At 43.7% G+C, this 26,109-nt stretch overlaps 1 protein-coding gene across 2 annotated transcripts in view; it reads right to left on the reverse strand.

Moving 5' to 3' along the window:
• Positions 1 to 26,109, reverse strand: part of CTNNA2 (catenin alpha 2) — a 2,350,558-nt gene that overhangs the window by 1,750,695 nt on the left and 573,754 nt on the right. For both annotated transcript variants that reach the window (XM_029593361.1, XM_029593351.1), the window contains exon 5: positions 553 to 672. In XM_029593361.1, coding sequence (XP_029449221.1) covers positions 553 to 672 — 120 coding nt within the window. The remainder of the gene's footprint in view (positions 1 to 552; positions 673 to 26,109) is intronic.

Here is a 26,109-nt window from a genome sequence, read left to right on the forward strand (position 1 = left end):
GTGAATGTTCACAGAAAATAATGATGTCCATATTCAAACACATTTAGCCGGATATTAACTATGAGAGCTACTAGAAACACATTCTTCTCTGCCAAGAACTAAAGAGGAACTACAGAGCTTCTTGGATATGTTCAGACATTATAGTGGGAATGGGTCAGTATCAATTGATCCAGTTAGCCATCATAAGCTAGTTAAAAAGATACTGCTCTGTGCTTTGTCCTCTGGCTAGTCTCCTTACCAACTTGATCTGCCTCAGCTTTGACAAGGCAGTGAGGTCACATAGGCAAGAGCTGTTTGTTATAGTTACCAGCTGGTTTTTTTTCTCAGCAGTACACAGTGATAGACTTCATAGAAGTCATAGAAATGAATGGGAAACATAAACATTTGCAATGTTTTACCTATTCATTTCAAACGAGTGTCATCCCTAATGGATAGAGATACCACATTATTATACTGCACTTTCTCATCTATTTATTACTAGTACTACTATCATAGTAATAGGACTACTGGACATACACATCGTATTGTAATACTTAGATTTCGCTATAGTACCTGTTGTCTTCTGGCAGCAACATAGTTCAGTTTCACCATTTCTTTCCCAAATTCTTTAAAACGATTTGCCAGGTCTTGCTCATTAGTAGCATTTTTCACAGATTCCAGAGCTTCTTCTACCTAAAATGTAAGAAAAATATATTGCAAATAAAATTAAATCTTTTAAATAAAAGGAACAAATTAGATTTCTGATGTTCACAAACAGAAATTAGAAGAGAAACTTGCAACATTTAGTCCTCTATGGTCCTTCTAGGCCTCCCCCTCCCCCTCTGTTATCAGATTGGAATCCACTAGAGAAAGTTCCTTTTCATTATCAAAGACTTCTGCTTTGGAATGTTCTACTGATGGACATAAGGGCAGAAACAAATTATTTTAAATTTTGAAAAGCAATAGAGACCTGGCTATTTTCACAGACTTTTGATTGTTAACTCGTGCAGATGGACTTTTAAGAACATGGAATTAGCTATGGGTCTATCGCTAGCAAGTCAGTGATGTATTGATTGTATGCAGATTGTTATTTTAGGCTTGCCATATGATGTTTGCTAATTGCTATGTATTTGATTATTATGCTTGTTTATTTTACAAATTGCTTGGATAACTTGTTTGACAAGTGGTATATAAAGTTTAATAAATGAAAAGGAAAAGGAAAATCAAGTATTCATGGAGCTATGCTTGCCTGACTAAACAATGAGTGTTGGGGCTGCCAGAAAGTATGGTATAGTGGTTAATATTAAATGTTAGAAAATGTAGCGGTAATACAGTTATTCATGTGGCAGGGTTTGACTGAAAAGCTGTAATGGAAGCACCGAGAGCGGGGAAGTGTTTAACTTGCTCCTGGCTAGGCATTTTTAGGAAGTGGGGGGCTGGGTTATGGGGAGGGTCAGGGGGGAAGGTGGCGAGCAGCACTGCATCTTGTATCTGCAGATGGGTCGGAGGCAGCCTGATGTACAGCCTTAATTGAAAGGGGGAAGAGGGAAGGGTTTTTTTTAGCATGTGTAAGAGGGGTTTGTGGCTAAAGGGTGCACAGCCTGACAGGGCCATCTATGATATTTTGGGGGGAGAGGAAGGGGATCAGACCACTGGCCCTTCTATTTCTTTGCTTTTCTTTCATTTTGACAGGTGCTACTTAACCAGATATCTTTCAAAGATAAATGGTCAAGTAACAAGTTATCTGACCACACAAGACCAGATAACTTAAAAACCTAAGCGGCTATATTCAGACATATTCCGCTGAATATACAGGACAAGTTATCCAGCTAACTTTAACTGAATAACTTGTCCACTTCCTGGTTTACTAAATATTGACCTCCTAGTTAATGCAAGAATTAAGGTGAACCTGAAATTCATTTGAAGTTGCAAAACTTTGATATGACAGATACTTGGACAGGTTGAAGTCAAGAAAAATTAGGCCATGCTCTGTGGGATCCATTTTGCCAGAGCTTTATGTGATGACATAGTCAAGAGGTATGACCCAGAAACTAGGGCGATACACAGACAGGACAAGACTAGCAAATCCTAACTGGAGTAGAGGCAAAGTGTCTTCTGCTTGTGATGGCCACCTTCCACTGAGGTTGAGCCCTCAGGTGCTGACAGCTAGCAGGACTTAGACAGGAAAACAGAAAACACAAGGTACACTGTAAAGCAATGTAGAACCCAAACCTGGAGACATGAAGATGGAGGAGGACTGGTTACATGAAGAAGGATTGGTTACATGAAGCAATCTAGGAGTAAACAGGAATATTGAATATACAAAGCCATTTAGGACCAAACAGGAGCACTGAATGTACAATTACATCTTGGAGTAAACCTAGAATTGCCACCTAGCTCTAGATTTTCAGGGCAGGTTGATCCAGTCCTGGTATGTGTGGTTGAGTGAGTGCTGGTTGAAGGTCTGGGTGTTTCTGGTGATAGTGTGAAGTTCAACAAAAAGGGCTACAAATGTATAGATAATGTGGCACCTTTATCAGCAGAGGGAGAGACACAGAGGAACAGGAGGTACCCCACAGAGAGGATATATAGGTCCAGAATTTTCAAAAAGGACACCAGGTGTGAACTAATTAACTACAGTCCAATGGGTCTGACATCAGTGCCAGAAAAATGATGGAAGTTATTGAAGACTAAAATTACTGGTCATATGGAGAAACATAGCTTAATGGAGAAGAGCCAGCATGCATTTATTAAAAAGAGGTCATGTCTTACTAATCTATTCTAATCAATTAAAACTGATTGAAGATGTGAATAAAGCTGAGATGCTTGATGTGATATTTCTGAATTTTCAGAGGACATTTAATAAAGTCTTTCATGAGAGACTCATTCGGAAATTAAAACCTCATGGGATAGAGGGCAATGTTTTATTATTAATTAGTAACTGGTTATAAGATAGGACTAAATGGTTAATGTTCCTATGGAAAGAGGTAGACAGCAGATTATCACAGGGATCTGTGCTGGGACCAGTGTTGTTTAAGTTATTCAAATCATTTAATGATCTGTAAGAAAGTGAGCAATGATTGCAATGAAAACAAAATTGCAGATGACAAAAACATATTCCAAATAGTTAAAACACAAGCTGAAGAACTGCAGAAGGACCTTGTCAGACTGGGTATTTCTACGATAGAAGACATTTAGGGATAGATTTTAAAAGAAGCACGCGCGTCCATGTGCACGCAGTTCCCAGTGCGTTCACATGGATGTGCTGATCACGCATGTTATAAAATCCATTGGCCACGCGCACATGCGCTCTGGATTTTATAATCTGCACAAGCATGTGCGGGCGGCATGCCCGGGGTGGGGGGGGGGGGATTTTCAAATATTACACGCAGCAATGAAATTGGGCCTCCCTCAGTTCCCTCCCAGTCTGCTCCAATTCCTTACCCCCCTGCCTAACCTTCCTTCCCTTTCCTCTCTCCACCCTGACCCCTACATCTACCTAACTATAAGAATTTTTTAAATGTTTTAACTTACTGCTCCATCACAGCAGAAGCAACTTGCGCGTTCTGACTGGCTGCCGGCGAGCGGGCTTCCCCAGAACAGCAGCTAATGGCCGCTGTCCTAGCCGACCTTCATCCCTCCCCACCCTTCTCCACCCAGACCCTGCCCCTGCCCCAGTCCACCCCTTTTTTAGGGCCTGGCAATTGTGCGTGTTCCGAAAGTATGTGTGTGAATAGACATTTGGTTTTTGAAAGTATAAGTGTGAACAGACATTTGATTTTTTAATGTATGTGCGTGAATAGACATGCACAAAGTTACACTTGCTCCTGAGTGGGTACATTGGCATTGGTTCTCTCTAAAAATTGATGTAAACACTGTGGATCAATCTTACCCTTTTGAAAATGCATATGGCGTGCGCAGGGCCCGACCACATGCACAACTGCTGGTATTTGCTCACGTGGCCCTTTTAAAATCCAGCCTTAAATGTGGATAAGTACAAAGTGATGACCTTAAGAGAAAATAATCCTAACTATGGGGCCAATTTTAAGACTGTACAGGGAAAGGTAAATCTGAGGGTAATATTGATCCACAGTGTTTACATCAATTTTCAGAGAGAACAAGTTCCCTTCGAGAAGTATATCAGAAAAAAACGTACACACACAGAATTGAATCTTCTATTTGTGCCAGTTATTTTTCTGGCAGAAGTAATACAGTTACTTTTTGAAACATAAGTATGTGTATAAATCCTGTGCATGATCCAACCCCTCTCCTTGACTTCCTCTCTGGGTAGGCATGCAAATTTGCATACATAGTTGCTGGGTGGGCATCATTTGAGGCAATTTTCACAGGCAGCTGTCATGTGGAGAAAACATTGCATAAATGCCTTTGAAAATTGCGCTCGCTGAAAGTAATTTTCCCACAAAGGTTTTTCCCCCACAGACTTTTATGCTGACTTTTCATAGTGGAGAAATCCACTTTGAAAATTTGCTGGCGTGTGCATGTGGTGCCAGGGCCAATGTACCCTCTCAGGAGCAAGTGCATCTTCGCGCATGTCTATTCACTCACATACTTTCGAAAATCAAATGTAGGGGTATAAAATCATGTGCCCACCCCAACTCTATCCCTCCTAGAATGATTCTTTGTATTGGGTAGAAAAATATGTGTGAAATCACTTCCATGCATGCATTTACACACACAACCTCTTAGGTAATTCTGAAAAGGTCATTTATGCACATAATACCAAGGTATACATCTTTTCAGAATTACCCAGTACACAATGCTGATTTCCATATTACAGGATCTGAGCTACTGAGAGACAATGCATTGAAACTGCTGCCCTATCTCAAAAAAGATTCCATACTACAGAACTAGAAAAGGTACAGAGAACTGCAGCAAAAAAGAAGCTCGGAGAAGAGATGACAGAGAGGTGATCTGAAAGAGGTTTAGAAAATCACATGTGGTGTTAAAATGGGTAATGGGGAACATATATTTTCCCTTTCAAATAGTATAAGAATAAGGCAGAGCTTTCCAAAGTGTTTGTCGCAACACTTTAGTGTGTCGCCTGCAGTGTGCCGGTGTGTCGCGCAAGCCCAGTGCACGTGACACACCGGCAAGTGGGAGCCAATGCGGCCGCCGGTGGACCTCATCCCACTGGCGGCTGAGTAGTAAAGTATCGCTGTGCTGTGTGCCGGAGATGCACAGCAGAAAGATCGGCGGGGCCGTGGTGGAGCTTACGTCACCACGGCCCGAAGAAAAATGTCACGCAGGTGCTCTTCCTCCTTCCTGCCCACGCGGCCCCGGAAGAAAAATGTTGCTGGAGCCACGTGGGCAGAAAGCAGGAAGAGCAGGTGCTCCGCCTCCTTCCTGCCCGCGCGGCCCCGGAAGAAAAATGTTGCCGGAGCCGCGCGGGCAGAAAGCAGGAAGAGCAGGTGCTCCGCCTCCTTTCTGCCCGCGCGGCCCCGGAAGAAAAATGTTGCCAGAGCCGCATGGGCAGAAAAGAGGAAGAGCAGGTGCTCCGCCTCCTTCTTGCCCGCGCAGCCCCGGAAGAAAAATGTTGCCGGAGCCGTACGGGCAGGAAGGAGGTGGAGCATCAGCCAAGTGCAGAAGAGGAGCAGCGTTGTTGCAGCGGGCGAGAAGAGGAGGAGGCAGGTAGCAGGGTCTCCACCACGGATCGGCCCGAGAAGATCAGAGTCACCGCGATCGGCCGGAGAAGATCAGGGCCGCTGCAGAGCCCATCCTGCAGCAACTCGTGAAGAGGAGGCCCAGAGGTAAGAGAGAGGCTGAGGGCCCGATGAGTTGTGTGCGTGTATGAGGTGGGTTGAGAGATTGGGTGCCTGTATGAGGTGAGTTGAGAAATTGGGTGCCTGTATGAGGTGAGTTGAGAGATTGGGTGTGGGAGTGAGGACCTGAATGTTTGCAGAGACAGCATGTGAGAGCCTGTGTGTGTGTGTGTGTGTGAGAAAGACAGCATGTGGGAGTGAGAGCCTGTGCTTGAGCACGACAGCATGTGGGAGTGAGAGAGAGCCTGGGTGTGTGAGAGTCAGACAGCATGTGCAAGAGAGAGACTTGTGTATGAATGATTGTATGAGAGAGAGCATGTGATAGTGAGAGCCTGTGCTTGAGCAAGACAGCATGTGGGAGTGAGAGAGAGGGCCTGGGTGTGTGAGAGTCAGACAGCATGTGCAAGAGAGAGACTGTATGAATGATTGTATGAGAGAGAGCATGTGAGAACCTGTGTGTGTGTGTGTGAGAGAGAGAGAAAGCATGTGAGAATGAGAACCTGACTGAATGTATGAGGGAAGAAGATAGATGGAGAGAAAAGAAATAGAAAAAAAAGACAATATGAAAGGAATTGGCAAAAAAATAAGAAAGTGGAGGTGGAACAAAAAAAGCCTGTGACCAACCGATTAGAAAACTAAGATCAGACAGCAAAGGTAAAAAAAAAAAGAAATAAATTACTTTTTACTGATTGGCACATGTAATCTTTGGTAATGTGCAAGAGTAGCACTTTCTCCATGCGGATCTCACAATGTACGAGATCAACATGGAGGAAGTGGAAGCCCACGGGGCCTGCACAGAGAAGGCAGCAGAATGGGCTTCAGTGCCAATAGCAGCAATCAGCGCCTCCCAAATAGCCATGTGGCAGCAGTGACAGTGGCAGCAGAGGAATGAGAGAGGCTCCGCGGTTGCTGGCAAAAGAAAGAGAGGGGGTCTGCCTTTAGTGTGTGCATGTGTATGAATGGGACTCTGCCTGGGGGTGTATGTGTGTGAATGCATGGGTGCCTGCCTGAGGGTGTGTCCATGCATGAGAATGTATGGGTGTCTTCCTGGGGTTTGTAGGTGTGAGAATAGATGCCGGCCTGTGTGTGGTGTATGTGTGTGTGTGTGTGAGAATGAATGTGTGCATGGCTGGGGGATGGTGAGGGAGTGGTGTGAAAATGAATGGGAGCCTGCCTGGGGGTCAGTTTCAGTGTGTGAGAATGACTGGGAGCTTGCCTGGGTGTGTGTGTTTGTGTGAGAATGATTGGGATCTTGCCTGGGTGTGTGTGTTTGTGTGAGAATGATTGGGAACTTGCCTGGGTGTGTGTGTATGTGAGGGAGCCAGAGCGAGTGTGTATGAGAAAATCCAGGGGAGTAAGTGTTTGTATGTGGAGGGGGAGAGAGTGTCTTAGAGCCTGAGAGTGTGTCAGTGTCTGTGAGAGCGAGAGGTTATGGTGGGTATAAGAGCATGAATGTGTATGTATGAGAAAGAATGGACATGTGAGTCTGTGTGAGAGAGGATAACCTCCTAATCCTGGACAATATCAGGGTGACTGGAAATCAAGAGCTCCCACATATGGACAGCAGGTGCTTTTTAAAATCCTTATTAGTTTTAATTATTGGGTGTTATTTGATATATGTGCTGTTTTGAAATATTTTATTGGTGTTTGGGAAATTGTAAAAAATGTATACGATTTTAATTAATAGAAATTCTATTTATCAGTAGTTTTAAAATATTCTTTTATTAGTATGGTTTTACTATTATAACTGATGCTTTGTTTTTTGATTTTATTTGTTTTATGAGGAATGGTGGTTCTGTTTTTCCATTGTTAATACACAGAGTCTGGCTTCTTGGGGTTTCCATTTCAGTTTTTGTTTAATTTGTGCTCCTTTATTTTGTATTCTGTATTTGGTGAGGGTCTGTCTCTGCTCTGTGTGTGTGTGACCATGATGAGAGATTCTGCTAGCATAGGGATCTATAGCAATCGGGTTTGTTTTGTTTCCTCAGTAGGTGGTGTATTGGTATTCTAGGACCCAGTGTAATATTTACCTTTGCGTTTTCACAGGTAGGGGTATTGTTGTTTGAGTCCTTGGTGTTATTACTGTTATGTTACAATGGGATTGCAGTATAGATTTTGAGTGTCTTTTTTGCGAGGTTTTATTTTAGTTCACAATGTGCCTGGCAGAGGAAGGTGTTTGTGCTGCTGTTACTGTGAGGTGACACCAGCATTTGAAAATATCTTTTACTATGATGAGCTGTAAGGGAAACATCCAAGCTCCATTGTTTGGGGGAATTTCAGTGGATGCACAGAGTTACAGAACTGGAGGTGCAGGATTTATATTGACATTCTGTCCCTTCCTATAAATTCCAGACTTCACTCTCATAGCCAAATAGAATTAGTTGAATGAGGCTATCAAATAATTATATAGTGTGAAACTGGCCAGCTTTTTAAAATTATGCAGAAGACCCTTTGGACTTTCTTATTAACACCAAATATTCAAATCTGTGTTCATCCCATCAAGCTCATATATCTCATTAAAGAGGTAAATTGAATAACACAATAACTTTGTTTTATTATTGTTACTCATAAATTAGAACAATAACATTAATCTTGGAATATTATATAGTTTTAATATAAATGAAAGGTTTTCACAAGATAGGTTGTGTCGTGAAACATTTTATTATGTATATATTTAAGGAAACATACATAAATTGTCGAAATACATTTCATTCGTTTAACCTTTAACCTCTGGTTTGCTAGTAGACTGAATTACTGTGTCCCGAAATTATGTTTGTCTAAAAAGTGTGTCACCAACATGAAAAGTTTGGAAAGCTCTGGAATAAGGAGACACTAATTGATAGCAGATGTAAAACACATTTTTGTATGTTTTTTCACTTAACACACAATCTAGTTATGAAATTTGTTGGCAGAGGATGTGTTCAAATTTAATGGTCATAGCTAGGATTAAAGAAAGCTTGGACAAGATTTTGAAGGCCATCCAGAAACAGTTATTAGCTAAACTTTGCCACCTCCTACATCAAGAAATGAGCAATAGGTAAGGGATCTGGGTACTTCCAAGTGAACCGGATAGGCCACTGTCGGAGTCTCAAAAGACCATTGATCTGACAAATCATGACACTTCTTATGTTCTTATCTATCTATCTAGGATGCATATACATGAGTATAGTAGAATACTATGGGACGCGCGTAAGTCCCGGGGCTTCGTAAAAGGGGACGGAGGGGGCATGTCTGGGGGCATGTCCGGGGTCAGGGGTGGTCCGGGGCAGGTCCGGGGCTTGGCAACGGTTCGGGGGCGGGCCAGGAGGGCGGTCCCGAGTCCCCCGGCACTGCGGCCTGTGCCGGGAGATGCTGAGGCGGTGCGAGCAAGTTACGCCTGCTTCAAGCAGGCGTAACTTGCACAACAAAAGGTAGGGGGGGATTTAGGTAGGGCTGGGGGGTGGGGTAGATAGGGGAAGGGAGGGGAAGGTGGGGGGACGCGGAGGGAACGGAGGCAGGCTGCGCGGCTCGGCGCGCGCTGGCTGCCAATTTTGCGCAGCCTTGCACGCACCGACCCCAGCTACGTGCGTATCTTAAAATATCCGGTGTACTTTTGTTCGTGCCAGTGGCGCGAACAAAAGTACGCGTGCGTGTATGTTTTTAAGATCTACCTCTAAATATTTAACACATCTGCTGTCAATACTATTAGTATTATGTGATCACAGTAATACAGCATGTTTAAATAGCTATCCAAAGAAAACAAATGGATAAAAGTTGCAGAAGTTTCTCTGAATGTCTGCAGTAAATGGCATTCTCTGGAATGTCTGCAGTATAAATCATTATCTTGACATTGTGACAATGCAAACTGATTGCAATATACTTCAGGGTGCCAGAACTGTAAATCACTAGCCTATAACTCTGCCAATGTAAAGTGATTACATGTCTGTGTTTTTCAGGGTGTCTGATGTATAAATCACTAGCCTGACATTTCAGTGTAAATCACAAACACTAAGCATTATCTTTGAGTTAATGCTAAAGCTGTCCCAGAGGTGCCAATTACCATTGTCACTTTATAGTGCCATTTTTAAAGCTTATACAGCTGCTCGAAATCATATCAAGTCCTTCACATTTTGATGGAACTTTAAATCTCCATTTTTGCTTAGAGCTGCACTGCCTTTGTCAAGAAAATTAAAAATAAAAATATCTATCCTGAAAATAACAATATGAACAAACAAAAAAACAGTAGATGTCAGTTTATCTTTAGATTGGAAAATAATTTTCTATCCTGATCATATCCAAAGAAAAGCTTCCAAATGCTATACAAAAATAGGCAAACTGACAACAAGCAAGTAAGAAAGGTTACAGGATCTGAAACAACATTTCTTTTATAGTGTGCAAAAGCTAGAGACCATATTGACATAGGTGCTGACCCATGGAATTTGCAGAAGAAATGACTTGATGCTACATAACCCACAACATTCTGGAGAATAATGCATTGCTTCAAAAAGTTATGGAAGATCAATGAACACTAATACATGGAAACATAAATCCTGACTAGCTGCTAACTTCTGGATTGATTATAAAAGAGTTGAACCCCATCAAAAGTTTCAAGTAAACTCAGCAGAATTATCATGTAACAAAACATGGGTTTCTCTGAATTCGAAGACATTTTATAGTAAGCCATGTATATTATTGTTCACAGCTATGTATAAAGACAAATGACTTCCTAATGGACTCCATTCATTTTTGACTAAATACTCTAGAAATAACATGCTTGATGAACATTTAAAAGATTATTGCCTCCATTTTTAAATTGCAAAATTTTGCGATACTGCTCGCGGCAAGGCTGCAAGCAGGCTCTTACCTCCCTCCGTCCCGCAGCCCAGAGGCTGCCCTCGTGGCCAGCGAGGCAGGAGCCATTGCCAGGCCTTCTTCGTGGCTGTGCTGCTCCCGGATCTCTGTTGCGGCAGGAGGGCGCAGTTGCCATCTCTTCAACATGGCAGGGAGCCATGGACGTCAGCATCCTCAGCATGGAGCTGCCACCCATTCCATCTTCAGCAGGCCTGAGGCCTGCTCCTCAGAGGCAAGGAAGCCACCTTGCTCTGCCTCCTACGTTGATCCTGCTTCTGCACATCAGCGTCTCAGCATTTTCTCAGCAGGGCCACTGTCCAGGGTCCTGCATCTCTTCCTTCTTCCTCTTCCTTAGACGCGGGGCCGCACCTCTCTTCTTGAGTTAAAGGGCCAGCGAGGGAGTGGCCCCCCTTGTCTACCCTGATGATGTCACTTCCTGGATCTGCCTCTTCAGCCTACAAAAGGCTCCTCAGGTAAGTCCTTCATCACCTTCGCAAGGAGCAAGTTCCTCCCTTGAACTGTCCTCCTGGAGCGGGTCTTCTCGAGGACTCCCTGTATTCTTCGCTCCTGATTGGCTTCCTGTCTTCTTCATGGGATTCCTCTTCATTGTTGTTCCTGGTCTCTCTGTTGGATGTCCCTTGTCATTGTTCCTGACCCCTCGTCTTGTCTTCAAGTCCAAGTTCCTGATGTGTCATGCTTTGCCGTGTTCCTGTCACCCAGGTCATCCTGATGTCTTCATCCTGAAGTCCTTTGTCCAGAGGTCTCCTGAGGCTCTGGTTCCCATCCCTGCATGGTCCGTGACCAGCCCAGCTGGGTTGCAAGGGCGCACAGTGGTCCGATGGTCTGTGACCACCCTGGCTGGGGTGTGTAGAGCGCTGGTGGGAGATTCTATCCATCGGGGTCGAAGATCCTCTTCGTCATGATGTCTGATGTCCCTTCAGTGTGGTCCACAACCAGCCCGGCTGGGTTGTGTAGGGTGCTTGTGGGACATTGCTTGCCTGTCCGTCTCATTGCATCCTGAGTCTTCGGAGGTCCTGTTGTCCTCCAATGTGGTCCGCGACCATCCCGGCTGGGTTGTGAGGGCACTTGGGCGGATATCTTCCAACAGGGCTAAGGATCCTCTATGTCCTCCATCATTGCCTGGAGGCCTGACATTTTAGCCTGCTCTGATGTCCTCATCTTCTTTCCTCGGATGTCCTGGTCCGGATACTTCTCACTGGGGATCGTCATCTGTCCTGCTTCTCTGACCTGTCTCGTCAGGCCTACGAAGTTCCGTCCTTGACGGTCTTGCACAGAGTTGCCCAGACTCTTTGCCATGCTGAGTTTTAGCCTCGTCTTCTGTGCCTAGTCCTCATCTCGTCTGACTCCCTGATGTGTCTTCATCAGTTCTACTGTCTTCAGCATCCATGTTCCAGTCCTTAACCACCTCTGCCTTTACCCAGCGGCAGATCCAAAAGGGCTGGGAATGGTTGGAGGACCATTCAGAGACCAAACATTGCATTGCTGGTCTCACCGAGGCATGCAGGTCGAAGGGGCTTGGTTTTGCTTCATTCCCAGATGAGGTATGTCTCACCGCAAGGGTACACACTACTCGTCCCATGCTGGGGAGCACCCCCTAGTGTTCCCTTCCATCCTCAGCGCAACACACAATATACTGTTTTCTTACATAGTACAGCTAGATCAATGTTTGGATTATGATTCACAATTTGTGACCCATAAAGGTGGAGGCCTATATTTTATTTTTCAGGGAGCAGGATCATGCTCTGTATAGACAATAGGCATATCCAAGGCCAAAAAATATGTTTATGTTTTTCTTTTTTGTTTTTCATGTTTTCTTGTGTGTGTGTTTTCTGTTTTCAGATATTTTACATTTTTTTTTCATTGTTTAGCTTTCATTTGTTTTTGGCAAAGTGTTGCAAATACTGTATACTATTTGCAAATCATGAGCATGATTTTCATTCAATACATTGCCAAAAACAAATGAAAGATAAAGTTTTAGTAGCTCAAATTTGTTTTGTTTGAATACCTGGTTGAGATGAATTTCCCTTTCATGAATGCATTGCAACATTTTTTCATTCATATAAGGTATTATGATCTACAAAGAATCCAGTTTTCTCAGGATCCAAAAGTATAGTATTATAACAAAATTGTTTGGGCTAAGTATGCAATACTCATTTGTTCCTATACTAATGTTAGTGTGTTATGATTAACAATCCAGCACTATACAAAATGTTTCCATTGTGTGTGAACAAGGCATCCAAAATCAATTAAAATTATCTTATATTATATTTTCATACAGTAAGAAGTTAATATTCAGAGGACTTAAATATGTAAAATCAGCTTTGATCTACATAAGTTTTCCCCTTTAAAAATTCACTTGATCACTTGGGCAACTTTGTTCACACACAATTTTAGTGTGCACAAATTTACCTGGACAAAAAGAGGGGCAGGATTGGAGGGATAGAGCTGACACCCTGAAATATTTAGCTGGATAACACTATATTGAGCACAATCCAGCTACATTTGTTGCAGACAAGACAGTCTGAACAAATACTTGGCCTAAAGTAAGCTGGATAAAGTTACTCAGATATCTTATGCCAAATAGCCAGCAGAAAACTTCTCCAAAACATAGAAACATTACAAATAATGGCAGAAAAAGACCTAAAAAGGTCCATTGAGTCTGCTCAGCAGTGATTTTATATGCATCTATCCAAGGTAGATCAGATTCCCACATGGAACCCTACCCCCAATCCCACTGGATCCCCTTTAGGGCTGTAACTGCTGCTTTCGCTGAACATCCAGTTAATTTATCCATCGCTACCTCATTAAATATTGACCTCTAAGAAAATATAGTTTGGGTCATACAACTGTTAGGAGGGTGCACAACTGGTGGGAAAGACTAACAAAGGAATCTATGTACTAAGTAATTTTCCAATATACACAAAAGAGAAAACCTTTAATACACAGGCCAGAAAGAATAGTTATTACTAAATAACTGTCAATTAGGAAGACATAAAACACAGAGGTCCTCAGTAGTCAGTGCTGGGTCCCAAGTTATTAACTATGAGACAACACTGATGTCCAAATAATGTTGGAAGTGCCCAGGATCATAGCATATCACAAACCTGGCGCTAGATAGGGATTAACTAAGGTGAGTGGAAGGATTAGGGTTAGGGATGAGAGGTGGCCTTTATTTAAGAATAAGCTTTACTAGGAGGGGGCAGGAGAAGGGATTTTTAAATAACACTTGGAGTGGTTTGGAGGATGGAAGAAGGGTTCAGTCTGGCAAAGCAATTTTTTTTTTCATGAATGGGAGTGGCAAGGAACCAGGCCACGAGTCCCACACATAACAATAGCACCATGCTCCTGGTGGCATGAGGGTGAAGATCTGGCATGGAAGCCCAGACAGATTTTTTAAAATTTTTCACCCCTTAACCAGCAATAGAATGTGAATAGAGCTGGTTAAGTTTAAGGTTATCTGGGTACATATACCTGGATAATTTTATGCTAACTGGATATATTTAAACATAGTTGGTTAGATTTCAAAGTTATCTGGGTAAAGTTATCCAAATGACTTTAGCTAAGAATATTCAATGGAGACTTGTCCCACTGAATATCCATGACAAGTCATGCAGTTAACTTTAGCCAGATAACTTATCCTTGCGTTGCCTTTCTGAATATTAATCTCTACATTTGTGAATGACTTGGATGATGGACTAGGGCAGAGGTTCCCAAACCTGTCCTGGGGGAACACTCAGCCAATCAGGATTTCAGGATATTCACAAAGAAAATTCATAAGATAAAATTTGCATGCTATGGAGGCAGTGCATGCAAATTTATCTCATGTACAATCACTGTGGATATCCTGAAACCCAACTGGCTGGAGTCCTCCAGGATAGGTTTGGGAACTTCGGCACTAGAAGGTGCCCTATTGTGAGCAGAGCTGCAAGCAACTTTTAGGAAAGGACTGACATTTGAAGAAGTTAACATTCATAAATATAAAGAATTACAACAAAAAGAAACAAAAGGAACTTAGGATAAATCAAATTTTGCTTACATAAAAAAAAAAGATGACAAGCTAGACATTAGTACTATGGAAAACAATCTGGGGCATAGCAAAAAATAAAAGTACATGAGTCAGCAATGCACTGCTGTTATCAAGAAAACTGATATCAGACTGTGATATATGAACAGGAGATTTATATATACACACATAAAGTAAATTCTTCATACTACTCAACATAAACTTTTGTTGAAGTATTGTGACCAGTTTTGGACTTCACACTACCAGAAGGATGTGGAAAATCTAGAGAAAGTCCAAAGGAGAATAAAAAAAATGATGAGAAGCTGAGATAATTTGAACATCATGGATATGTTTAAGGAATAAAGCTTTTTAGACTGTAAAAGGAAAAACAGAGTAGTTTGTCAAGAACACATGAAGGGAGGTTGCCAAGATGGCTGCTTGGTAGGTGGCTTCTATTCCACCATGCTCCTGTTCCTCGTTTGCATTATCTTGATACTTGCTTGACATCCATGGATTGAACATGGTCAGGGACCCTCCTAAACAATCATTGATGATGATATAGGGAGACCAGAGCATGTGCCCCAAAAGGTCTACTAAATAATTGGCCCTGGAAAAGCCAGCAGTGACAGATGAGGCCTCATCCGATGAAGTCTGTGGGAAAGACAGGTCTCTCTGGTGAAATGATAGATACAATTCGGGAGTTGATGGAAAAGATTGATGATTGAATTAAGGCCAGCCTGGATGATAAACTCGAGTCAGTGGTGGGCCAGATTACTAGCCTGGTCGTGATGATGATGGAAAATTTGGCCCGACTCGATGTCTTTCAAGATCATGTCGAAGAGGTTGAGATGGCTACATCAAAAGCGATCAGATGACTGGACAGGCTGGAAAAGCATACTCAGCAGCTTTTTGAAAAGCAGGATGAGGTGGAAAACACGAGTCACCACAAAATATCCATATTGTTGTTCTCCTCAAGGGCGCGGAGGGCTCCAATACAGTGGGTTTTTATTCAAATTGGCTCCCGCAAATAATGCAGACCACCAAGATGACTTTTAAAATTTATAGAGTACACCCTACTTAGCACCGAAGCCAATTGCGAATTTGAGAAAGAGAGCGATGATTATGTGCCTGCACAATTATGGTGACAAAGCCAGAATCCTGGATGCAAAAAGGAACATCTCCGACCTGAACTACAATGGCTAGCAGCATTATATATTCCAGGACTTCTTGGCAGATCTAAAAAAGAAGCACCAAGCTTTTGCCAAGGCCAAGTGACTCCTTTGTCAGTATGGGGCCCAGTATACGATAATTTGTCCAGCAAAGCTGAGGGTACAGCCTCAAGGCATCACTCAGTTCTTTATCTTGGCTTCTGAAGCTGGGAAATATACACGTGGCCTGCCTGCAGAGGCCTCTAGCAGCGAGGGAACCTAGAAAATGGCAGCAGTTATCTCCTGCTGTCTGATAGAATATTGAGATGGAGGAGTGGAGGTTTGCCTTTCTGACCTGCTAGGCATCCCCAAAGAGGGGAGGGGTGGATGGATGATATTGTGGGATTTTGCTGTCTTTGTTGTAGGGGGCCTAGGAAATGGGACTGATTGCTGACTCTAGATGGTCTGGTTGGGCTGAGTGGGCAGGGCACCAGTATCAAGAAATGCTAAGCTACTTACCCACCATGATAAGGGAGCTCCACACCAGAATGCAGTGTGTGGTGGGAACAGAGCATTGTGATGAGACAAGCAGCACAATTCTGCCACACCAGTGGTCTTCATCTGCTCTTCAAGGAGCCCAAGAGGAAGCAGTCCAGCCAGCCTGTGCCTGTGATGCCGACCTGACAATCAATGGACATTGTTTCCTGTATATAAGGAGGTAGGTGGAAGGGTGCTGTTTATGCTTTTGTATATTTGGGCCTTGTGTGTTTTTTCTTTTTAGTTGGTCTTTGTTCATTGAGATGGGTTGGGAATGGAGGGTGGGGGAAGGAGGGTGTCTGCGGACAAAAGGAAGGGGTTGGGGGGGAGGGAAAGTTTGGTAACATGGGTAATTTGGGAACTTAATTTTGATGTGGGAGGGGGTTGGGGCAGGAAGGGGCATTTTCCATAGCAGGCCTTGGGCGCTGCCTGGCTGATGTGCCAAATGGCAGGGAGGATGGGAAGGGGCACCGGAAATGTTAGAGACAAGTTAGGTGGATGGGAAGATAGCTTTACTGTTTGTTTGTAGTTTTTGGTGGGAGGTTAGGGGTTAACTGATTTTTGAGGGTTGGGATATTTATTGGGGAAAAAAAGGAACAGAATGTGACATGTTGTATGTGTACTTTGCTAAATGTAAATTGATCAGTAAGCTGGTATCTCTCATTCAATTTTTCTTATGGCTGTGTCGCCTGTAAATGTTCTTTTATATAGCGTGAGGGGGCTAGCCTTTCCCATAAAAAGGAAAAGATTATACACACACCTCAAGAAACATCATATTCACTTCGTGATGCTGCAAGAGACTCATTTGACTGATAAGGAACATTACAAGCTAAAAAGGGACTGGATAAATAGCTGGGAAATGCTTCCTATAAATCCAGTAGTCATTGGTTATGTATCCTGGTTTACAAGGCCCTTCCCCTCATTATTCATAAGACTTACTCGAACCCTGAAGGCAGAATCATAATATTGTAATGTAACCTGTGTAAAAAAAGCTCATCTTGGCTAATATCTATGGGCCAAATAAAGGTCAAAATATTTTCCATTGAACTCTGACAGTTCAGTTAGCTGCTTTCTGCAATGCTGAAAATAGTGGCAGGGGGGTGATTGGAGTGTTTGCTTGAATCCAAATTATGGGAGGAACTGGTTATTCTGTTGAAAGGGGTTGAACTTCAATTTCTAATGGATACCCTGGGACTTGAGGGATATCTGGTGACAGCAATACCCATCTGGCAGGAACTATACTTGCTTTTCTGCCACCCATCAGACATATAGTCGAATTGGTTGGGGTCCATGTTAGGGGAGTCTGATATCCTCTCAGCTACACTGTCAGACCACAGCCCTGTTTTCCTCCCCTTGAAGATTGGTGCAGTAGGATGAAGGGGCCGAACTTGGCAACTTAACTTGACCCTCTTAGGCAAGGAAGAATTTTCAGAAATGATACTTAAAAACCATACAGGAATTTTTTCAGGTACACTCTTTTCAGGATTACAGTTCAGTGTTTTTACGGGAAATGCTTAAAGCCTTGCAGCAGGGGGTAATTGTGGGATATTGCAGCCATTACAAGCAGCAGAGGTTGAAGCGCAAAGCCTCCCTCATTAAGAAAATATCAAGTCTGGAGAGGCAACACAAGGCGAGCTGTTCTAGGCGTTTATGGTGAGATTTGCAGAAATACACGGCTGAGCTGGATATTACCCAAATAGCTCAGGTGGAAAAGTCTTTTTGTTACCTAAAACAAAAGATTTATGAGCATGGCAACAAACTGGTCCTTTTATGGCTAGGCTGTTCAGTAAAAGGTGAGCAAGTGGGGTAATCACTGGCATTCACACCAATTCGGGCGCTTTAACATACCAGATGAAGAGCATTAACCATGCCTTTGTGAAGTTCTATGCTCAGCTTTATTCTAGAGAAGCAGGTATTATATTATATTATCTAATATCTAAGCTTGTTTCAGCTTCTGCAGGTTATAGAGAAGCAGAATGACAAACTGGCTGCTCCGGTTATCATAGACGAGGTTCAGACAGCAGTGAAACTACTGACTAAAGAAAAATGTGCCGACCTGGATGGCTCTCATTTGGATTTTTATAAAGCTTTCTTCCCTCAGCTGGCCCCTATTATGTTTAAAGTCTTTCAACACCTGCAGGTGAACCCCACTTGCTCACATAGGCTGATGGATGCCACTATCATGGTGCTCCCCAAGAAGGGAAGGGACATTACAGATCCGGGATCATATCACCTTATTTCTCTGTAAAATGCTGATGTCAAAATAGTAACCAAAGTCTTACAGTTACGTTTACGGTCAATATTGAAAGATCTTATACATCCAGATCAGATGGGCTATGTAAAGGATCGGCATTCCAAGGCTTACACCAGGAGGGTTTTCAATATTATGGCTGTGTCAGTGAAACACATTAAGGCCAGGGCCATTGTAGCACTTGATGCATTAAAGGCCTTCAATCAGTTACACTGGCCCTTTTTATTTGCTATGTTGGCTAGGGATGTGAATCGGGCTTCAGACGATTGAAAATATCATCGATATTTTCAAAATCATCAGAAATCGGGGGCTCCCCCGAAACGATAGGAAAACCCCACGATATTGATCGTGGGGGTTCTCTTATTGTTTTGGGGGGTGGGGGTGGGAAAAACGGCACACAAAAATAACCCCTAAACCCACCCCGACCCTTTAAAACTAATCCCTTTGCTTCCCCCACCCTCCCGACCCCCCAAAAAAAACATTTTACAGGTACCTGGTGGTCCAGTGGGGGTCCCGGGAGCGATCTCCCGCTCTCGGGCCGTCGGCTGCCACTAATCAAAATGGCGCCGATGGCCCTTTGCCCTTACCATGTGACAGGGTATCCGTGCCATTAGCTGGCCCCTGTCACATGGTAGGAGCACTGGATGGCCTGCGCCATCCTAGACCACCAGGTACCTGTAAAATGTTTTTGGGGGGGTCGGGAGGGTGGGGGAAGCAAAGGGATTAGTTTTAAAGGGTCGGGGTGGGTTTTCTGTTTATCAGCTCGGGCGCAGCCAATAAACAAAACCGCGATCGGGCCCGATGAAAAAAAAACCCACATGTGAATCGGAACCGGAATCTGAACCAATTCCGGTTCCGATTCACATCTCTAATGTTGGCTACGTTTGGGATAGACCCAGCATATATGGACTGGGTGAGAGCACTGTATGATCACCCTTAAGTGCGGATCCTTACCAACGATGATTTTTCTGACCCACTCCCTAACCAAAATGTCACAAGACAGGGCTGCCCTCTGTACCCGCTCCTTTTTGACGTAGCTATAAAGGCATTGGTGCACCAGATCCAGCAAGACCCATTGATAGTGGGTATTAAGTTCACAGGTAGAACTCATATAATATCCTTATATGTAGATGATATTTTGTTATTTCTGACAGAACTCAAGAGATCTGTTCCTAGGTTGCTTGCTGTTCTATCAGAGTATTGTAGAGCCTCTGGATACAAGGTTAACCATGAAAAGTTAGACATTTTTCCGATTCATCCTGAGGCAATAGGGGATGGTGATTTGTCCTCCTTAGCTTCCAGCAGGCTCAGAGTGGGTTTCGTTATTTGGTCATTTTTATCATGTGCTGTTGGAAGAACATCTACAAATACAACTATGTTCCAGTGGTCAGCAAGATATAGGCCAACCTTTCCAATTTGTTTGATGTGAGCTGGTAGGATAGGATTTTTAAAAATGAATTTATTGTTGTGTTTGTTTTATATTTTCCAAGGGCTTCTTTCTTTTACTGAACAGTTGTATTACTAGATTCATCTGGAAAGGGAAGTCCTCTTGGATCAAACTGACCACATTGTGCCACCCCAAGAAGGAGGGGGACCTGGCACTTTCAGGACAATCTTCAGAAAAGGATTGATCCTTTCACTGACATATGACACTTCTGGCAGGAAGTGAAGGGGTGAATAAATTAATACCAAGTGCCCAACACTTAATAATAATGTATTCACTCCTTCACTCATTGCTGGCAGGGGTTCTGACTGGGCCAGACCTTGATGATGATGCTTTTTGTGATTTTTCTCTATAAGGAACCTCAGAAAGCAGGATTTTATTTTTTTTTGTTAAACCCTTCAGCGGGACATGATTCTGCTTTCTGTGATTCTTCCCATTTAGTATCACTAGGATACTAATAAGAGAAATCACAGAAAGCAAGATTTTTTTGTTTTTTTTCATCAGCCCTTGAGCACCACATGCTTTAATGCCTGCTCCCGGGCAGATGCTAAATTTGCAATGTTAACATGGGCGCCGTGGTCACGTGGCAATGTTTAACATTGGGGGTAATAGCTAATAGCATCATCAACGTGAGTTTACATGTAATGAGCATTTTAGCTACATGCTGGTTTGGACGAGCATTTTGGAAGTCCAAAACACATGTCCAAGCTCGGCTGAGCGCACTATATTGCATCGGCCTGTGTGAACATGTATGATATGATGGTTTATGTCGTCTTTATAAGAGAAAGTTACTCTATAGTGAAAAAAGAAAATAATTAGTGCAATTATAAACATCAATCGACTGAACATACAGTCAATTGGATGATGCACAACCCCAAATGGCTTTTTTACACTTTTACTTATAAAAAGTGTTATGGAAATGCATTTCTTCACTAGGATACATAGAAATAGGGGTCAGCGAACAAGTTGTAGGTGATAACGTTTTATTGGACTGACTTAATATATCTGTGAATAACTTTCAAGAATTATCCAACCTTCATCAAATCAGTCTGATTTTTGACAAAATTTACTGGGAGAGGGGGAGATATCAAAATGGCAATATTTATGCAGTTAAAAGCTGTTATTATTGACCCCATAGGAGATTAAATTTAGCAGAGGGCAATGGGGCATGGCTAGATTTAAAATGTGGGTACTTACAGGCAGTAGTTAGCTTGCTCCCAGAAATGATTATAGGGTATGGGGGAGAACTCTCTCTCCATGGCCCTAAAATCATTGGAGGATGGGCAGGAGATGATCCACCTGAGAAACCACTAAATCATTGGAGGATGCAGGAATTTCCCCCACACAGAATCCCAGAAATCAAAAGGTGAGAGAACGGTAACCCCAGATCACCCCACCTGGATCTTCTCCTTTCCTCTTGGCCTGCATGTCACATTCCTCCTAGCATAGAAAACTAGTTAGGGAGATGTGGCTATTGTCCTCTGCCACATGTAAGCAGCAACAACTCCTTAAAGAGAACTCAAATGTGAAATTTGTCAACTAGTGTATGGATCAGAAGTTCTGCATTAGCCCTGCACACTCCCACAGGTTTCCTGTTACTATAGAAATCTGTGCAAAGGAGAAGGCAGAGCCATTGCAGCAAAAGATATAAAAGTGGCAAGTTCTGGGGGATTTTGGCCCTTTTGGAAGGCCCCTGCCTTCCAAAAGTGGGATGGGGAATATGTATCTTCAGAGATGTGACTAGTTGGAGTAGCCAGCCTACAGGCTGGTGGGTGTAAGGACCCTCCCAGTGGACGTGGGACACTGTAAGTTCTCTTTCACTCAAAGGGAGAGGCCCAAGGCCATCGAGAAGGAGCGGCTTTTCCTACTTCTGAGGAACTAAGCAGAAGGTTAAAATAAGTCATTCCTCCCTCTGAGGAAGTAGACCAAAAAGAGTTTGTGGTGAGTCCGAAGTAGGAGTGCCTCAGAGATTCCATGGCAAGGGGAAAACCAAGGAGATTCCCACCTGCTAGAGAATTGTAGAAGACACACCTTGTGGAAGGTCATAGCTCTGCTAAATATGAAAATTGCATAGGGGTTCCCTGTGGATGTGAATTTTGATAGGTTATTCAGTGATATGTGTAGGAAATACACCTCATTCCTGTTTAAAGAGAAGCCAGAAGAGTTCAGGATAACCTTTTGGTGGGGGAAGATGATATGTAGAGAATTGGGTATTTGATGCAACGTTTTTGGAGAAAATAGCTATATGTTGTGCACATGAAGGCTAAGATGTTGTCCCACTATGCTTTCTGAATGTGATATGTGTAATGGAAATAAAGTGATTCTGACTGTTGATACCATGAATTCTGATGTATTTAAACTGCCATCTGTTTCACATCAATTTAAATAGTTGCTGACTGATTTATTCAGCAATAAAATTAATGGTTTTATTTGTAAACAATGTGGCTGATGTACTCTATTTAGCCAGCATTAGTAAGAAGCAAGGACCTGAGTTCATAGAAGGGAGTTAAAGGGATCCTCCCTATCTGGTCATCAGAGGGAAGACTGGGAGTTATGTGGTACACATGCTGTTTCTCTACAAGTCAACTTCACATCTGCGTGACCAATCCAAGAAGCCACCAAACAAATTTGGAAGGGATGACCCTTAATCATAGGGAACCCGCTTCCATCATTTTATATCTCCCAACCTGATCCCCACCAGTGATCATCAGACAGTATGGTTTTGATACCACAAATAGGATGCAGAGAAGTCACATGAAAACCAAGTTTTGAATTTCAAAAATAGGGAGCTTGTCAAAATGGGGGTGTACCTGGATGAAGGACTAGAAAACTGGGAGAAAAGGGGAAATGTGCAACAACGGTGGGCCAAATTAAAAGGAGCTATTACAAAGGCATCAACTCTATATGTTAGAAAAGTAAACAAAAATAAGAGGGAAAAAGAAACCAATTTGGTTCTCAAAGGAAGTATCTGAAAAAATAAAGGCAAAAAGAACAGTGTTCAAGAAGTATAACAGATTCCAAAAAGAGGAACACAGGGAACAATACCTGATACAACTGAGGGAAATGAAGAAAGAAATCAGGAAAGCAAAATGTCAAGCAGAAGAAAGGATTGCCAAAGAGATAAAGTGAGGTGACAAAATATTTTTTAGATATATCAGAGAAAGAAGGAAGGCCCAAAGTGGTATAGTAAAATTCAAAGATGAGAAGGATCAATGTGTAGAGAGAGAGATGAAGAAATGGCAGAAATATTAACAAATACTTCAGTTTGGTGTTCACGAAAGAAGATCCTTGAGAAGGACCATTGCTGGTTGACAAGACCATAGATGGGAGTGGGGTAGTCACAACTCCATTTATAGAAGAGAATGTATGGGAAAAGCTAGGAAAACTGAAAAAGGACAAGGCCAAGGGGCAGGGTGAGGTACATCCCGGGATACTAAGGGAGGTCAGAGATGTGCTGGCAGGTCTGCTGAAAGACCTTTAATAGATCCCTGGAAACAATAGTGGTGATGCAAGATTGGAGAAGAGCTGTTGCTATCCTGCTTCATAAAAGTGTTAGCAGAGAGTAGTTTGGAAACTTTTCTGCTGCTACTACTATGTTACTATATCTATATAAATAAAAATGTTAAATAGTTTGGACAAAATCGCTAATCTCAGAAACCACTGAACCGATTGCTTTCAAATTTGGACACAACCTTTATTTCGCATACAGGAAGGTTCTTCTGTACTTACTTTACAGATATGTCACACCTGTGACAGGTAAAATAGGTTTAAAAATGTTTTCGAGAAAACAGCGACATCTGCTGGACGTAAGCGCCATCTGTTACACCTTACACTAACACACGCTACACTAATCATTTCGCCAGTCCAGGTCCACGTTTCACTTCCATTTTAACACATGCGCACACTTTTTTCGCCGGAAGATAACTATTTCCTTTACAGATAAAACACACCCACCCCCCTCACACCCCCACACACATACCAAATTGATTTACTTCCCACAGCCTCCCAACACACACAAAACCACCCTCCTCACCCCCCCCCCCCCCACACACACACATACCAAATTAATTTACTTCCCACGCCCTCACAACACACACAAAACCTGATATAAGTCCGGGAGTCTCCAGCGGGGGGCCAGGACCGGTCCGGGACACATCTCCTGCACTATGGCCGTCGGCTGCCAGCAATCAACATGGCGCCGACGGCCCTTTCCCTTACTATGCCATTCGGGGACACCAATGGTGGCAGTAGCCCATGTGACATAGTAAGGGCGAGGGACCCTCGGCGCCATTTTCAGGACTGGCAGCCGGCGGACCTTTGCGCTTACTATGTCAGAGGACCTACTGCTGCCATTAATCCACCCCACTGACATAGTAAGGGCAAAGGGCCATCGGAACCCATTTCAGTGCTCGCAGCCGATGGACTAACGCCAATACATCGCTCCCGGACCGCTCCTGAACGCCTGCTCCACCGACTGACATTTTTATCAGGTCCCGGGGGGTCTGGAGGATGGGGGGTGGTAATGAATTTATTGCGAACATCTTGGGGAAGGGTCACGAGGGGGGGCAGGTTTCATTCCTTCAGCAACTCTGGGGGGGGCAGGGGGAGGCTACTGTTTTTCGCAGGGCTGGGGGAGGGGGGCAGGAGAGTGTGGGGTGGTTAGTTTAAGAGAACTTTTCTCATAGGGTTGTTTTTTGGGGGAAGGGGGAGGTTCACACACAAATACATATACTAAACTTGCACGATCTTGGGAACGCACCAAAATAGCCCTCCCCAGACCACAAAACAAATTTGGAAGTGCAAATTTGGTTAGGCACTCCCCTATTTGGCTACATAATGGGCCAGATTTTAAAAGCCATCCACGCGTAAATCCAGCAGGGCACTCGCGCGCTGGCGCACCTATTTTATATAGGCCGCCGGCGCGCGCACAGCCCCGGGATGCGAGTAAGTCCCGGGGCTTCGTAAAAGGGGCGGTTCGGGGGCATGTCTGGGGGCGTGTCCGGGGTCAGGGGCGGTTCGGGGCGGGACCGGGGGCGTGGCGCCAGCCCGGGGGTGTGGTTGAGGCCTCCAGACCAGCCCCCGGGTCGGGTGATGGTGCGCCAGCAACCTGCTGGTGCGCGCAGATTTACGCCTACTTTCAGCAGGCGTAAATCTGCCAACAAAGGTAGGGGGGGTTAGATAGGGCCGGGGGGGGTGGGTTAGGGAGGGGAAGGTGCGGGGGTGGAAAGAAAGTTCTCTCCGAGGCCGCTCCGATTTCGAAGCGGCCTTGGAGGGAACAAGTAGCGCGCGCCGGGCTCGGCACGCGCAAGTTGCACAAATGTGCACCCCCTTGCGCGTGCCTGGTGCGCGAACAAAAGTACGCACTTGCGTAAATTTATAAAATCTACCCCAATGCACACAGACGCCCAGGGACAGACCACATGTAGCACCAACAATTTTAATTTCCCAGGTCTTGGGAGGGGGCAGGAGGGTGGGGGGTTATTGTTTGATTTAAAGGGTTGGGATTGGGGTTTTTTTGGGGGGGGTGGGCGGTTCCCACAGAAATAGAAAGACAAAGGTTTTCTGATCTGAAGGGTAGGCAGTAGGCGGGGGGAGGTGACAGTGAGGGGAGGGAGAATGAGGGGGGGAAGTGAGTGTCAGGGGAGGGAGAATGAAGGGAGAGGTGAATATGAGGGGAGAGAGTTGCAATGGGGACAGGGGAGGGAGGGGCGAGGTGAGTGACCAAGGGGGAGGAGGATGAATGACTGAGGTAAATGAGCAAGGGGAAGGGGGAGTGAGGGTAAAGAACCTGACTCTGCCACTGCAATGCGAGGCCGGGTACCGCTAGTATATTATAAGAAAAGTAGATTTCCAAAGGTATTTAGCCATCTAACTCCTTAGTTAGGAAGTTTCATTAGCCCTTTTGATAATCTAATACCTGTTGCCTATTTTCATTAGGTGGATAAATATAGCCACTGAATTTTTGGGCTGTCCTAGGCTCATGGTTACGTAGGGGAAAGAAATTTAATAGGCTAGAGATAATTTTCAGCATTAGCTGGCTAAAGGTCATATTTACTAGGGAGGTGCAATCGTTTTTTGACGATTAGGAAATTTGTATGATATTTCCTAAATCGCCA

Source organism: Rhinatrema bivittatum, chromosome 1 (genome assembly GCF_901001135.1).
Source record: "Rhinatrema bivittatum chromosome 1, aRhiBiv1.1, whole genome shotgun sequence".
In the NCBI taxonomy this organism is placed as follows: Eukaryota; Metazoa; Chordata; class Amphibia; order Gymnophiona; family Rhinatrematidae; genus Rhinatrema; species Rhinatrema bivittatum.